This window comes from Lygodium microphyllum, chromosome 7, assembly GCF_053477565.2.
Source record: "Lygodium microphyllum isolate KBCC chromosome 7, Lygodium_microphyllum_v1.1.10, whole genome shotgun sequence".
NCBI lineage: Eukaryota > Viridiplantae > Streptophyta > Polypodiopsida > Schizaeales > Lygodiaceae > Lygodium > Lygodium microphyllum.
The window spans coordinates 59,921,775-59,939,487 of NC_141141.1; the positions used below are offsets into that span (position 1 = coordinate 59,921,775).

The 17,713-nt window shown below is 39.3% G+C and overlaps 1 protein-coding gene across 3 annotated transcripts in view; it reads right to left on the minus strand.

Moving 5' to 3' along the window:
* The window catches only part of LOC148033497 (pathogenesis-related homeodomain protein-like), a 105,112-nt gene that overhangs the window by 28,597 nt on the left and 58,802 nt on the right, over positions 1–17,713 (minus strand). For all 3 annotated transcript variants that reach the window (XM_087681438.1, XM_087681439.1, XM_087681440.1), the window contains 2 exons: positions 933–1,148; positions 552–641 (listed from right to left, as the gene is read on the minus strand). In XM_087681438.1, coding sequence (XP_087537564.1) covers positions 552–641; positions 933–1,148 — 306 coding nt within the window. The remainder of the gene's footprint in view (positions 1–551; positions 642–932; positions 1,149–17,713) is intronic.

Consider the following 17,713-nt stretch of genomic DNA (forward strand, 5'->3'; position numbering starts at 1 on the left):
ATACATTCAGATCTCCAATGGCCTTCTTGCATACAAAAGAAACATTGTTTGTTTGGAAGGTGATAATATCCTTATTTGCTTCCCTAATTTCTTCCTCATCCTCCTAACCTATGTAGGAGACACTCATCTTTCTGTCATTCTTCATCAGTGTTTTCTCACTCCTTCCTGCTATCATCAGATTCATTTGTCCTGTCTAGCACCCTCCCTGCCCTGTCCTTCAGCCATTTGTGCAGAGGCTCGGTTCATTGTATGCAGTCCATCATTTTTTGCAAAGTTTCTATGTTCATGTGGGCTTTGAGCCCTAAGAATCTGCAGATTACTAGGACTGATACAGTTACTAGAATGCAGGACAGAGATTTCAAAGACTTTTAACAACTGTTGAAGAAGTTTCTCAGGCATAAAGAACTTCTAACGCCTTTACAATTGTGTGCAGGCCAAAGGAAGTTCATTTGTCACAAGCAACAACCACAAAATAATGTAAAAATATACAAATATTCAAACTGATAAAAAAAGAGAAACTGTGAAGTGATTGTGAAGTTGAAGGGGATTACTTCTGCATATGTTAAACACAGCTGTTTTGACAATTCCTCCTTACGAGATTTGGACGGCAATTGGCATTCCTTGAACATCTCTTGAAGTTTCTGCAGAAGCATACTACTAGCTAAGTGAAAATGCACAATGGCAAGCATCCGATTTCTGCAGAAGCACACTACTAGTCACAGTTCAAATGCATGATGGCAATCATGCAGAAGCACACTACTAGTCAGAGCACAAATGTATGATGGCAATCATTCTATTCACCTTAAAGGATTTCCACCACAAGCATAAGCCTATAACGCTATAAATTTGTCTTCTCTACATTTTGACTTGTACTCTCATTAGTGCTGAAACTTGTGATACAAAATCTACTCCTTAAATTAAAAATAACATACCACAACTGCTTCTGCTGGCAAGCGAGCTGAAATCTTTCTCCCTTGTGAAGCATCTGAAGTCTCTTGTTGAACCTTCTCATTATCTCTATTCTTCTCCTTTTCAGAAGGTCCTTCCGTGGAACCCTCCAAGTCCTTCATTTTCCTAGGGCGTTTTGATTTTCCATAATCCTCATCTTCACTTGAATCATAATCTGATGCATTGGCTCCATATACTTCCTGCAATTATGCAGTTTCAAAGCACTTTAATAAAACGAACAAGAGGAATTGCAAAAGCAAGCGCAAGGAAAAAGTTCCATAGTGCTAATCACATGTCATGTATACAAATGTGACGGAAGAAAAAAGGAAGCAATTCCTGTTGGTAATATTTATCATAACAGAATAAGTGGAATTTCCTATCTTGACACCACATTTGGAATTAGAAGGGGCTCTTGAAGACTATACAAACTATAAAATGCAAGTGCTATCTATTTACCATGACTATATGCAATTTAAGATGTGTCTTAAACCTTGTATCCTTTGGTGCTTGACATGGGATTAAGTAGTTATGGTGCAGACACAAGGATATCACAGTCATTGGCCTCTCCCTTTTATTTCAAAGGAGATAAACTTCTATTAGGAAATCCTATGAGAGTGCACAATGGAAAGAGGAAAGTGAACACGAAGAGAAGGAGACAAAGAGTGAACACAGGAGAGAGAAGGAACAATGTGATTGCAATGGCTGAAGGTACAAGGCTGCAACAGTCAGCCCCAACGCGCAACTCTACCCATCACTGTGGGCACCACATGTCTGATGGTAGCAAGGGGAGGATCAATGATGGATAATGAGAGTGGGAGGGCAGCCGCCTATATACAGGCAAAAAGTGGCAAAACACTGAATAAGGTCAAAACCCAAAACATGGCCAAAAGTGCCCAAAAAGAAGTACACTGATGTGACATCCATCTAAAGTGTCCAAAACACATAAAATGACAGACAAATACAATGCCAAAGCTCCTAATGTCCTCGTCTAACTCAAACTGAGGCTCACACCAAGGAGATGACCACACAAGACACACATGGCATCCCTTCAGATCCTTGATGTGGCAAAAGGCCAAAGGAGATGGAGATCTCCAGGTGGCAAGAACAAGGCCAATACCAATGAAGTCCGTCAATGAAGAATACCAACCAAGGAGCAACCCCCTCTCCATATAAAAATCCAATCAAATGGAAGGCCACCAAAGGGCAAAGGAAACAAAGAGGTCTCAAACAGATCACTCCTAAAAACTCGGTCGGAAATGGGTGAGCCAAGCCTTTGGCCCAACTATGAGGCGATAGCAAGAAACTATCGGAGGCGCCATAAGTTGCATAAAAACAACATGAACCAAGGGCCAAGTGGTATAGGATGGTAGCTTGATGATGAAGAAGAAAGGTCATCACATGAAGGAAAGGCCCAAAGTACACCGGAAACCTTGAAGAAACTCCTCATGATCCTCGAAAGCCCCCTCTGAAACACAAAGGACTAGAAAATCCATGGCCACATCACCAATATCGTTCCCCTCTAAAAGGAATGGAGGGTACAAAGGAACCACCAGAAGAGATGGTGGGTGATGGTGTGGAACCTATGGGATAAATGGTGCACAGTCGAGAATGGGTGCGACAATAGAAAGCTTCCTTGGAGAGCCCTACACAATGAAAGGTGAATGGAGCATAGATAGCCACCTCCCCTACCAACCTATCGCAGAAGTGGCTCTTGTGGAAGAATCCTCAACAAAGACAGCGGGTTCAGTGAAGACAACACGAGTCCAGAGTCTAGGAAGCCCATGAACTGAGAGGAGAGGGGGAGCCCAAGTCAAGAACAAAAAAGGCCTTAGAAACAAAGGTTGATAGACGATCACACAATAGAGGCTAGATGCCAACACAACTAGTAGGCACCCAAGAGATGTCACCAATATTGAGAATACCCTTTGACAAACAAAAATCCTACAAGAAGAAGGCTCCTCTATCTTATCGATGTGATTCCTCATCATAGGCAAATCTACAACAGAAAGCTATTGTAGCTTCAACTCAAGAGATAATCAATGCCCAAATGTCTAGATCTAGAAGAGAGATATCAATCTCCTTTAAACCTCTACAACGGTGCAGATACATCTAATATTCACAAGCACAAAATCTATGAAACTAGCCTTCCTCCTCAGAGAGGGTGATAATGACCTAATTTAACAGTAGTTACAACAAGCATAAAATTCACATAAACTGAAAATGCAAAAGTTACCACTTTAATTTTGGACAATGGACAACTTGTTGGCTCCAAAACTGGTACCACTTATACTATTTCTTTAACTTTAATTGCAAATGGATGTACAATTGAGATCCTCTAGCCTCCACCACTAATCCAACAACCACTTGATGTCAAAACTGACCAGCAAGCCTCCAAACCAATTCATCCTTTGGGTTGCTCAGGGATTGGCCTTCACTATGCTCCTTTAAAGACAAATTCAATTTCAAATCTAATATTGCTTGGGTCAGCCTCTTGAATCTCCCTAAAATTTCTCAATTTCAGCTACTAGAATTCAAGTCCTAGGTCCTCAATTCTGAGCAAGCATCCTAATATGGCTATCAAACCCTAATTTTTGCTATAAATTAGAGTTTACAACAAAGATTTTCCACTATCTTCACCTGTGATATCTCAAATGGTTGGATTTTGTTGAGATAACTTAAGAGATGGCTAGGGGAAGAGAGAGAATGCAATAGAGAGAGAGAGAAATTTCAAAGTTTTATCGCAAGAAATGTTTAAGAACTATTGCTGCCCTGCTCAAACAGCCATGGAAACTGTCACCTACAGCTTAGGACCATCAAAAAGATTACTCCCCCCTCCTACGTGCTATCACCTGCACCAGAAGGATGTTGCATTGTTGTCACTTGCTCTTGGAGAGCTCCAAACTACTGTCACCTGTTATATGAATGGTCCCTAGTGGATGCAAATCATATCAAGAGCATCTCATTACTCTCTAAGAATCTCCTCTCTCACAATGGTTAGAATAGATTTCCACCAGCCCCTAAAAACGTCTTTCCCAATTGCATAGGCAAGTTTTACAAAGTGGTAGCCTTCTAATCCCATTTTTCAACATTATCCAACTTATTAAAATAGTTTTCAAAAGATTATTTCTTAAAATTAATCTAGCAATTCTTCTAGTGTCTAGAAAAATAATTCCACTAGTCAATAATTAGCTTGGCTAGGCCAATTTGTCTCCCAAGTATCCCTAAGAAATTATTAGCTCTTAGACCAGTATTAAATAATCAATTAAGGCCTAGTCTCTAATGTTACCACTGACATTAGGGGCCAATAAATTGTCCTAGGTCAAAATCTAACACTAGGTACCACCTAGTATTTGTTAGACATAACTTATTACAACTTTTGCATTTAGCATCAATTGATATCTCCGAGTTTTGGGTCCCATATTGTGAGATAATTAGCTTGCAACTCACATGTGTAAGTCAAATTTGCACATTCGATTAACTCTTAATCAAATGCTAAGAAAAGCAATAAAATTGCATGTCCTTGTGACAGATTATCCCCTTGAAATCATTGCAATCATCCTCAATTGCAATGCAATGTGCCAAAGCATCTATTACCACTCCTTGAAATACATGTTGGCATCGTAGTCAAACAACATGTGCACCTATTACGTAACCAAGCTTATGCCCTCTACATGTCTAAAATTCTAGTCACTCAAACCAATTACAATCCACATATGTGGATCGTAACCACTATTAGAACCATAAGAAATGCATCCAAATACAAAAACCCAACACTATCCTGACCACCAAGGCATTCTAATGTATAAATTGAGCATTAAAAACACCTCATAGCAATGATGTACCACATGATAGTCATGTAAAATATACATTAGCTGCAAACCACGTGTAACTTATGCTATTGTACTTCTTTTCACTGACCCACAAATGTACATTGCATACCATCCACGTATTCCATACATGCTTGCAAATCTACACCACATCCAAATGTATATTCCATGTATTCTATCTATGCTAGCAACCTTGTAAATGTATAGTTTCAAAGCAAGGCATGGCAATAAACATCTACATACCAAGTCAGAGTGACTAGTACACTCAATGGCAATCCCAATGGCAAAAATATTGTCAACACGCTACCCTAGATGCAAGCCAAGTATATCTGAGATCGGCTACAACGCCAAGCTACTTCCTCTTGCTGGTCATAGGCCTAGAAGGACCCACATTTAGGTATAAGCCAACATAATCAGCTTGTTGTCAATGTTGTAAGCCTATTCCAAAATTACGCATTGCATTTACATCATAAGATGCATCATCACTACCTGATCCCATCTCACAATCTGAAGACATTCTTGTTGTAGTTGATCAGCTGAATACAATTTCAGCACTAGAGCAATGCTTTTGACCTTCAATTAGGTGCCTTGGGCCCACTAATTCAAGGGAGTTGATGGTATCCTAGCAATGGAACCTTGAAACCAACCTTCCTCCTTGGAGAGGGTGGTAATGACATGGTTTAACAATAATTACAGCAAGCATAAAATTTCACATAAACTAAAAATGTAAATGTTACAACTTTAATCTTAGACAATGGATAGCCTGTTGGCCCCAAAACTAGTATCCCTTGCGATATTTCTTTAACTTTTATTGCAAATGAATGAACTGCAATTGAAATACTCTAACCTCCTCCCCTTATCCAAGTGCTGCTTGCTGTCAAATTTGACCAACAAGACTCCAAACCAATTTACCCCTTGGTTTGCTTGGCTGGCGGATTGAATCTCCTTGAAACTCCTCAATTTCAGTTGCTCGAATTCAAGTCCTAGGCCCTTAATTTTGAGCACACATCCCAAGGTGACTGTCATGCCCCCTGATTTTAATTGTAAATTAGAATTTACAGCAAATATTTTCCAATATCTCCACTTATGATATCTCAAATGGCTGGATTCTACTGAGATAACTTGAGAGATGGTTGGGGCAGAAGAGAGAATGTTGTAGAGAGAGAAATTTAGAGTTTCATCATGAGAAATGTTGAAAAACTAAGATTGCCCTACACAAATAGTCATGAAAGTTGTTACCTACAGGTTAGAACCACAAGAAAAACTGTTGCCTCCTCCTATATGTTGTCACTTGCACCAGAAAGACTGTTGCCTCCTCCTATATGTTGCCAACCAAAAGAACCTTAGGTTGCTGTAACTTGCTCCAGGAGGGCTCCAAACTACTATCACCTGCTATAGAAATGGTCTCTGGTGGCAGCAAAACGCATCAGCAGCATCTCCATGCTCTCTAGTAGCCTTCTCCTCTCTCATAATGGCTGAAATAGACTTTCTCCAACCCCTAAAAATGTTTTCCCCACTTGAATAGGCAAGTTTTGCCAAGTGGCAGAGTTCTAATTCCATTTTCCAACATAATCTAGCTTATTAAAATATTTCTCAAAAGATTAGTTCTTAAAGTTATTTTAATAATTCTTCTAGCGCCTAAAAAAATAATTTCATCAACCTTAGCCCTTGGACCAATATTAATTAATGTCATCACTGATACTAGTGACCAATAAATTGGTCTAGGCCAAACTCTGACACTAAGTACTAACTAGTACCTGTCAAACATAACTAACTACAACGTTTACCTTTGGCATCAACGGATATCTCGAGGTCTTGGGTTCCACACTACAAAATAGTTAATTTGCAACTCACATGTGCAAGTCACATTTGCACATTTGATTAACTTTTAATCACAAATTTCATCTCCTTGTCCCAATTTGTACAACTCAAAAAGAAAAAAGAGCAAGCTCTAGTATTCAACCAATCCCATAAAACTGTCGAATATGTGGTCACACCATCATGAGGATCCACGGTAGATCGACATATAGGGACAAAAACAAGATCCCAAAGGTTAAAATTGTCAAGGAGACATTCCATGCGGCACAACCATAGAGGGTAGTTTATCACATCCAGCTTGTCGAATGCGGGTAGAGACGGTATGACTTGCACCTAAGAGATGCCATCAATGAGAATTGGGGATTGGAAGCCCCCGAAAGAATATAGCAAAAAAGATAGATAGAATGGTTGTCTTTCTAAATCGTCCTAAACCACACAATCCCCCATAGCATACACGTCAACCATAGATGTCCTTCAAGAAATACCTTCAAGAAAACAAAGAAGATGTTGCAATTGGGATAGCATTAACTTGTATGGAATCCATTTGTATGCTAATCAAAGAGTACTGATGGACAGCATTGTAGACACAAGTATCCAAGGTGAGAGAGGAGACTCCATGCAGAGCAAGAGGAATTAGTAATTGCCAATGAATACAAGTCTTCAACCTATATGCAGCCAATCCAAGGGCTCGTATCATACTAGGCGTGCCCAAAAGTACAATGCGCATAGTTAACGCACATCTACCCTGTGTTAGGCATGACAAGGAGGCTACCTAGCATTGAAAAGAAGTCACCTTGGTGAGAAAAGACCATCCACTTTAAAATGCAATAGAGTAACAATTCTGTCCACCTGTAAACAGGCCACCCAGCCTCCTAGTGTACCACCCAACTAAAGTAGGGTGCCTTGCTCTAAAACACAGATGCACAGGGGGGCTGCCAAAGCAATGCAAGGCCTAGTTTTGCAGCAAGTGTGCCAAGAGCTGCCTGCAGAAAATGCAGACATGTATGGTGCCAACAAGCCAATAGAATGGTCACCCACGTATAGATAGAGGCCGCACAACCTATATTAAGGCCACCTAGATGCAAAATGTAAATCTTCCCTAGTAAACGCAGCCTAAAAGGGCTGGAAATAGGCCCCACCCAACACTCTTTGACTCCAAACTCAAGGTCTACAGCATGTGAGGATGATACTAGCAAGTTTCGTCACGGATAGCACGCTCATCTTCAAGATCTCCACCTCCCACACATGGCTCTAATACCATGTGAGAGTGTGTGACAGAAAGTGAAAGTCAACATGGAGAGGAAGAGACAAAGAGTGAATGCAAGAGAGAGAAGGAACAATGTGACTACAATGGTTGAAGGTACAAGGCTGCAATAGTCAGCCCCAACACATACCGCATTAGTGTGGGTGCCAGAAGGTAGCAAGGGGATGAGAGAATAAGGAGCACTAGCTGATCATGAAGGATCAATGATGGATAATGAAAGTGGGAGGGCAAGCCACCTATATGTGGGCAAATAGTGGCAAAACCCTAAAATCCTAAAAATAGCCAAAAGTACCCAAAAAGAAATACACTAATGTGCACTCCATCTAAAGTGCCTAAAACACACAAGCAGTAGATGACCACACATGACTGCTAACAAATCCCTCGAAACAAAATATCTGCATGCAAAGTATAAGATAAGTGTTGTAATGGACTTCAAAGTTATAGCAATATAAAGCATAGGTGAAAAGTCTACTACAAGCCTTGAGTAAATAGTCAATTAGGAGGTCTATAATGCCAAACCATATACAACTCAAAATGAATGAAGACACTAGAAATTCATACCCTAAGAAAAGCATCTCTCCTCAGTCTCAAAATCACCCTATAGTCTCTCCCATCCCCTAAAGAGAGCAAAATCTTCGCCATACCTTGGAGAAAGTTTTTGCAATGGATACATTGAATAAACCTGCAACATAGCCACATAAACAGTCCAAACAAACCAAGCAATGATATTGGCTATCAACTCCCATCCATCATAGTGTGCCCTGGTCCCAATCTATTTGTGAGAAGTTTGGCATAATGAGATGGGACTAGTTCCCTTGACAATTCTATTGCTACAAGTAGGGCCATTGTCCACGCCTATCAGATGGAACTCAATCAATGTCTTCCAACATCGATGTGATTGGTCAAAGTTGCACCATTATTGTAAATAATCATCCACATAAGTCTTGCCAGGATTATCTTTTAGTGATTCTATGGTAGACATGGTATTGACTCAAGACAGGACACAAGACAGCCAATAAATCTCATGTAAGTGTTGCACACTCCTAGCGCTTTGATGCACTACACAACCCTCGAAAAGGAATATACCATTGTTGTAAATTGTCTATCCACATTAGACTAATGTAAATTACATGAATGCCAATGATTATATATTATATACCACTTGAACTCAAGACGGCCAATCAATCTCATTCAAGTGTCACACATTATACCATCAAAGGAAAAGGATCTTGGCAATCAATTGTGCACCTAAAGTTTGGCATGATTGTTTGTACAATGTTTGATTCCTTTTATCAATGGCCTAGTTTTCCTTCATTTCTCTACAGGTAGCCCAACATGTACTGTTGTGTCTTAAGATATCCAAAAAAGGCATCATCGCATGTGATATATGCAAATGCCCCCAAACTCTAGTGTGTCTTTCAATCCTACAAGCAATTGCACTGTCCTCTAAAAAGATGGACCCCTCCCTAAAACAAGGTAGGTCAAGTACCTTAGGAAATTTGGGCCGACGCACAATTGGCCTAAATATTGTACCATCCCAAAAAAAGAGACTCAAGAAATATTTCGAAAAGGCACTGCCTAGATAATGGATTTCACCCTAGCCATCACTAGCAACCCACTACCAAACCCCATTAGGATGCCACCCTTGTAAAATGACCCCAACCTGGAAGTCATGTCACCCCATCAAAAAGACGCCTACCACATGAGCGTCTTACAAGACCCTAGATTGGGCCAAGTCTGAAACACCCATCTAGGACCCAAGTTGCACACAAGATACAATACAAGCTATATCCATGAATATAAAGGGATTGGACATCAAACTTTTCTCCCAACCAGAGAGCGAAATAGGCTCACCCCCAAGCCAAGGAGCGAACAATGCTCTGGGTTGCAACCACCTTCCAAGAACTGGTGTCCCATACCAACAACCCACACCACCCTGGTATATGGACGCATCGGCCTATGCACCAGGAGTCCAAGAGTGGTGATCACAAAATGAATATGCACAATTATGCCTTGAGTCCTATAAATATGACTTGGCTGCCCTAAACCCCATAGTATCCTTAGTATATTCACATGAAGTTAGTTCATAACCACTGAGACCAATGCTACTAGTGTCCATCCGGATGTCCAAGGATATAATATTTCCCTCCTTACGAATGATTGTTGTCCTCAACAATATCCTAAAGAATGAAGTGAAGAAAACAACTCTTCAACGAACATATCAACTCTTGAACTAGCCTCCACCTCTAAACATTTTTTCTACTTGATCAAGTACTCAAGATAGATGGCCTAGCTCGACCGTTTAGTCCTACGGTCAAGAACTAATTCAGATTCAAGTGGAATATGCAAGCAACGTCCTCGAGCGGCGGCATTTCCTATATCGGAACAAACAATTCACCTTGCCCTAGTCCTTTCAAACAACTCACATTGAAGCACAAGGTGGACTCAAATATTCGAGGGTAAATCAAGCTCGTAGGATACGCCACTTATATTCTTAGTAATTTGAAAAGAGCCATAATATCTCAAAGATAATTTATAGCACTTAGCAGTAGTCATTGAATTAGAGTTTTGGGACTTTAAGATAAACCCACATGCCCTTCGTGAGCTCTCAAGGAGTACGATGTTAGTTAGCATAAAACGTGGCACGATCCTAGGCTATCCTAATGTTCTCCTTTGCAATCATCAACATTTCCTATATATCGTGCAAAAAGCTCACCGCAAACCGCATTTTCAGCCCTTGAACTCAACAACAATTGGTAGTCTCGGCTCATAGCCATACATAGGCATAAATACGCTATAACCAATAGCTGAACGCTTAGTACTATTATAATCAAACTCAATTTGAGGAGGGTAACACTCCAATTAGACTATCTACAAGAGACATATGCATATAGCATATCCTCTATAGTTTGATTTCTCATCTCAATCTGTCCATCGGTCTCACATACACCGAGGATGACATAGAAAATCGAGTTTTCAATTTTTGAAAAATTATCTATCATGAATGGCCAATGAGCTGTAATCTCAATAATTGACTATTTCATCAAGCAAACCATAAAGTTTGTAAGGATGTTCAATAAAGAGACCAACCAACTCGTGGCGTTTCACAATCGCCTTTGTGGGAATGAATCGAGCCATTTTTATCAATCAATCAACCACAACCCAAATTGCATCATGACCGCGATTCATACAAGGTAATACTACTATAAAATCCATAGAAACGTTGCTTCACTTTCTATCAAGAATTTGCAAAGGATATAACATCCAAACTTGTCTGTGTCGTTTGGATTTATTAAGTTAACATTGTGAGCACTCATGTACGTAAGACTCAATCAAAGCCTTCATGTGCGGCCAATAAAAGTGGCAAGTAACCAAGGCCAAAGTCCAAGGTGTTTAGCGCTTAGCACATCGTGACACACGTATAAAAGTTTCTTGCAGTTATCCTAATCATCAAGCACACACACTTTGCCATGTTTAAAAAGTAATCCATTACAAATGAAATGTTTTTTCACCATCTTCCTTTTAGTAGCTAGATTTTACGCATCCAGACTGCTAAAGCTTCCTAGGCTACTAGGTCCCTCTTGAACTAATTCCCAAATCTTACCAAAGTGAAGATCATTTTGGCAGCGCCCTCTAAGATCAAGATAGAAATCAATCAGTCGAATTTCAAAGAATAGCACAGTATTAACTTTGGGGATTCAACTAATGGATTTGGCAACTATATTAGTTGTTGCCTTTCGATAACAAATCTCAAAATCAAATTTCTATATATGGTCGGTCTATCTTGCTTTCGGCCATACAGATCGAGCAAATCACAAAGGTATTTCAATAAATGGTGGTCAATCTAAATAATGAATTGGACTTCATACAAATAACGAGGCCAAATTTTAAGTACATGGATAAGAGCCAGTAGTTCGTTCAATTAAGTGATGTAATGTGTTCGAGCATCTGTGAGCTTACAGCTCTCATATGCAATGGGTCAACGATCTCCATAAAGAACGGCACCCATGGCATAGTCATTCTTATAAGTATGAACCTCAAAAGGTTTATTCAAATCAATAATCTACAACATTGATGCGATAGTAACCAACTATTTCAATGTTTGAAATTTTAATCGAGCTCACTAGCTCAAACAACTAGCAAACTAACTTGCTTTTTCTTGCTTCAAATATCCTTAAGCAAATGTACTAAGGCCTCAATACTATGAGCATAGTCCTTAATAAACTTCCAAAAGAATCTAGTGAAAAACCCAAAAAAGATGTTGGTTATCTCATAGTCCTTGGACTACACCAATCGAGCACTACTCGGACCTTTTTGAGATCAATACGAATGTTATCAATCGACATGACATGTCCAAGATATAAAAGCTTCGTGTAAACAAATTCACACTTGGATTGCAAATAATTATTGTCGTATTAAAAGACATAAGACAATATACAAGTGGTTCACATACTCCTCCAACGACTTACTATAAATAAATATGTCATTGAGGAAAACAAACATCTACTTTCCGAGATATAGATAAAACAAATCATTCATCATCTACTAAAAAGTTGAGATAGCATGGTTATCCAAAAGACAATACCAAAATTTAATAGTATAAATACCGCATTCGAAAATCAATTTTTGGAATATCCTCCGAAGCTATTTGTATTTAATATAGCCAAATGATCTTGGTGAAATATCATACACCACAAAGCCAATCTAAAAGATCATGTATTGTTTATTCATATAGCGATGCACAATGTTTTATCATCTCATTTAGAAAACGTGCACAATCATTTCTATATTTGAACACAAGCCAAACAATAATAGTTCATAACTATACATGGGCTACCTAGTTAATTAATTGCAATGTTATGGTTTATATAAGACACAAAAAGATTAATTTCTATACAGAAAAAGCCAACAAAAAAGCACCAACTCATTTGATAAGATCTAAGCAATGCCATAATTTGCATTTAAAGGCCAAAAGATATGTGAAAAGAATAGCATCTAGCCTAGTTTGGTTAAATATCGTACACCAAAAGCCAATCGATAAGATCATTCATTCAAGGTAATAGATACTTGTTCTTAACAATAACCTTATTGAGACCTTAACAATCAACATAGAAGCACATCGTGTAGTCCTTTTTAGCAAGAAAGATAGACATGCCCCACCAAGATTTACCAAGTTCAATAAAACCCTTAGCTAGGCAATTGTCATAGTACAGAAAGTTTCAAAAACAATGAAAATGGAAATAGAAAAAAATAGAGTTTTACAATTTCGAGTAGTTTTGGAAACGGAGAGAGAAATTTTGAATTTTAATATTGAATTCATACATAAGTACTTTACTATAGCAATACACATAATAGCACTTATTTCAATTTTACACAAAACTCCAAGCCTTTATATCACATCAACTTGTTTTCATCTTCTCTCCATCTCATTAATATCTCCATCTCTTATTTCCAACAAATTGTGTGACATGTTAAGAATTTTGAGCCTTCATATCACTATTTAATAGCTTCATGTTGCTACTAAGAGTTGACAATTAGTAATCCTTCTTAGTGATCCAAATCTTTGTGTGACCACTTCGATCCTCTCACCATAGATCTAGCTTTACTAAAGAGAAATATGCATACAAACACATGCAATAAAAGTGCAATTTGCAGGCTAGAATTAAAATCTAAGAACTAAAATACATTGCATGTCGACCAAAAACTAAAACACGGATGGATAAAGTTAGAGTCTCCCTCCTAAACAAACTCTTCCCTCCTCCCTTCCAAAATCGCCACAAAAAAAAGCCCGAACAACAACAACGGTTGCTTCCCAAACGCATTTCAAAATTTTAAAAATGTTGCTGAAATAGTGTTTTAGAACAGGGGTCCAAAACATCAGTTCAAGGTACTATGGTAATCGTGAAGTTGCCTTGCTATCTCAGTCTCCTCTTTCAATCTAAATCGATATGGTTGCCGAGAGATGGGATGGCTACTGGGTAATGTCTCGATCATATGGTCTAATACACCATGAGATGGTGGAAGTCTGCCTGGTAATTCGAACAAAAAGACATCAGCGTATTCGTGTGGAATCGGGATTTGGATCCAAATATTTACTTACATTTGAATTTGTATGAATATTGTTATTGAAAATTTTTAAATTATATTGCAACACAGGCGATTGAACTTTTGAAAATAAAAAATCTGTAAGCTGATATTATATCACAAAAACATCTAAATTCCAAAGCTGATATCATATGTACATTAGTTTAGGTGATCTCAAAGGGTAAACAGCCCTTGATCACATGATAGCAAGCATCAAGTTCAAAAAGCAAGACATGAGTTTTACAATGAATATACAAAGAGGAACATCTATCAAAGAACCATAGCCCACCAAAAGTGATATCAACATGGTCAAAGGTCATCAATCAGAAGTCCAGGAGACCATAGTACTACTAGATCAAAAGATCCAACCTCAACATTATCCAATCCTAGCGATCCACGATAGGGCCCTCCACGTGTAACAAACACAATATGCTCAGTTAGCAAGTATTGTCGCTGTGTCAAACAAAACTATGATTGTTTGGCCATTAATATGACCAATGATAGTTTAAAAAGTGTCTATAATATTTACCAAAGCCTTTAAAGTTGACTTCAACTTCTTATTCTCATGACACTTTCTATCCCCACAAAAGTGCCCCTCTAATGACATGCAAAATAACAACTTTAGAGCAATTTTCACTGTGAGCCAGCTTGTGTTTACCATCCTTCTCCTTGCACAACTCCGAAGATGACTAATGACTTACTACCGTAGTAGAGATTTTCTTTGGGTTGAAAGTGCAAGCAATTCGATGAAACCCACCCACAACCCAACTACCCCTACTTGCAGCCAAAGTATTGTCAAAGTTTTTAGCGTACATGTAGACATCCTCTCAGAAATGTAAAGGGATACGGAGCACCTCATTCTAGTAGTCTGACAACCACCTAAAAAGATCATGTATATAGAGTAAGGCCTAAGGATCATCCAAAGCCTTTGATTTGTGAAGGTCTTTAAATTCCTATGAATACACATCCAAGTTTTTCTTCCCTATGTCGAGCTCAAACAACCTACGAAAATTTTCGATCCGATCATGTATTGTGAATTGCTTCCAAAAAACAAATGGAAAATCTACCCATGACTCCGACTTGGGAGGTAGCCTTGCCCACCAAGTGTGTACGCCTTCCCCTACAACATAGCTTATAGCTGTCTAATACACTAGGCATCATAAAAATAAATACAAATCAAAATCAGTTGTCCACTTGGCGAGTCATGAATCAATATTGCTCTCATCGCATTCACTCTTCTCCCTTTAAAGGGATCGAGTTGGAATTAAAGAAGCAACGTTCTCATAACTGCGAACATAAATGCAAAGTGGGAGGTGTGCAACTCGACCAACCGTCATTACGTGGCTTTAACTTGAGCTTCACAAATCGCTACTAGCAATGAATCTCCGTCAAATTTCATGAAAAAAGATCCTTTTGGATGCTACTCATGCGTGTGCTCACTTTTGAAAGAATTCGGACAAGCAACCTCCATTTATTGAGATTTGATAGCAGCATGTATCAGAAATAGATACACTGTGAGAAGTCATGGTGTCGATAGAAGAAATAAGTATAGAGAGTGAAGAAATTTCGGAGAGAAAGAAAGAGATATGAGGATTCAAACACACAAGAGATGCAAAGTGGGGGGTGTGCAACTCGACCAACGATCATTATGTGGCTTTAACTTGAGCTTGACAAATCACTACTAGCAGTGAATCTCCATCAAATTTCATGAAAAAATCCTTCTGGATGCTGCTCATGCATGTGCTCACTTTTGAGAGAATCCGAACAAGCAACCTCCATTTATTGAGATTTGATAGCAGCATGTATCAAAAAGAGAGTGAAGAAATTTCGGAGAGAAAGAAAGAGATGTGAGGATTCAAACGCACAAGAGCATGAGGAAGGAGAGTAGAGTGCCACAAAAATAATCTGCATTCAATGCAAAATTGGCCATTTTTTTCATTAAGAGGCCTACTTGAGGGGTTTGGTCAAGCATGAAAAATAAAGGGATAAGAATCATTCTTCAAGTGACACATAAGATAGACACCTATCGATACACCTGTTTCAAGTATAGCCCACTGCATTTGGGGCTTCTGCATAGCTGTTGCAGCCTACAGAAGCAGCTCACATTATATTACTTCCTTCTCATTCTCCCGATAGTGATTTGTGCTCCAAATACCAGCAACTCATAATGATTAAACTTGTATATCATGTCCAGCATCCTACAGCTGCCCGCCTACTCTTGACAGCTGTCACAAAGTGCAAGATCCAAAGTGCTAATATCCAACAACGGTGTCGTATTGCTACGCATTCAAGGTGTGAAATTCACCCAAAAGTTGTGTGTGTGGGATTTGATACTTTGTACATATCTAGTTGTTGTGTTTATACTTTTGTTCTGCGTGGAAGAGGGTTTGGAGCAAGAGGAACTTATCAATAATGCTCTAATTGGCATGCCTTGCCAAGTGGTCAGTCAACCTAGACAAGGAGGTTTTGATCAACAGTTCACAGGAGTTTCGCATTATGCTCAATGGAGAATCAGGGTGATAAGTATGAGTATCTATGGGAATCCCAAGACTTCTTTGAGAAGATGAAGAGGGGCAAGTGGTTGCAGAAGAACTTGCTCGCCGACTTGGTCGAGAGAAATGCTGGCGTGTAAACTGGCTAGCCAAGAGTAATGGATTCAAGTGCAAGAATGCACTTGAGGTGTTGCAAATTCATGGAAAAAAGCCTTTATGGAGGATTTCTATGAGGCCCGATTTGCTCAAGTTGATGGGCACATTGTTGGCTTGTTTGGTGTATTTGATGGTCATGGAGGTTCTCGTGCTGCAGATTATGTGCAAAAGAACCTTTTCGAAAATCTGATTAAACATCCTAAGTTTATTCCTGATACAAGAAGTGCAATAGTTGAAACATATCAGCAAACGAACTGAGAGTATTTGAAAGCTGAAAATAGTCAGCACAGAGATGCTGGCTCAACGGCATCAACTGCTGTTTTGGTGGGTGACCGTCTCCTTGTTGCCAATGTGGGTGATTCAAGAACAGTTATTTGCAGGGCTGGTAAAGTGAAGATGCAAAATGTAGCTATGGATTTTCAAGTTTAAGGGGGAGAAAAGCCAATTTGGGGGCCGCTTTTTTAGTCTGAAGGGAGAAGAGGGATCAAAGAATTGTCGGAACGCAGCTTTGCTGGTGGGAAGGAGGGAGCTCTGTGTTCGGAATGATGAGGAGAAGAGAACAGGAGCTCTAGGACGCGAATTCAACAGATAAAGATGGGGGATTTATTCCCAGTCAATGCGAGGGAGAGAAGGGGAATCACAAGAGGGATCTATCCTATCCTAAAGGAGAATTACGAATCCTGGAAGTGACAAAATTGGCGGATGGAGGTGTTCCAAGGGAGGCAAACTTCAGAAAAGATGGCTCCTTTCGATCCCAATAGGAGGAAGAAGAAGAAGATTGTCAAGGGACAAGTTTTTTTCCTTCATCACAGAAAGCAAGGATATAAATTGAATCTCTGTACACAGATCGCTTGTTTAAAACCAGACTTGGTCATAACTGAGAAAGGAAACAGCGACCTTGCCTGACACCACTTAAGTAAAAATAATATAAGAGCAAATCGAAGAATACGAAAGCTGACAATAACAGAATTGCGAAAGCTTGTGGAGTTGTCATTGTCAGTCGCCCTGAGGAGTTGCAAGAGTCTGATTTTGGAACAGGTGCTGGATTGTTTGAAGTAAAGAAAATAGGGGACTGCACGCCATCAGCATTATAGGTACTTCTGGAGTGGCCGCTCTGGTGTTTT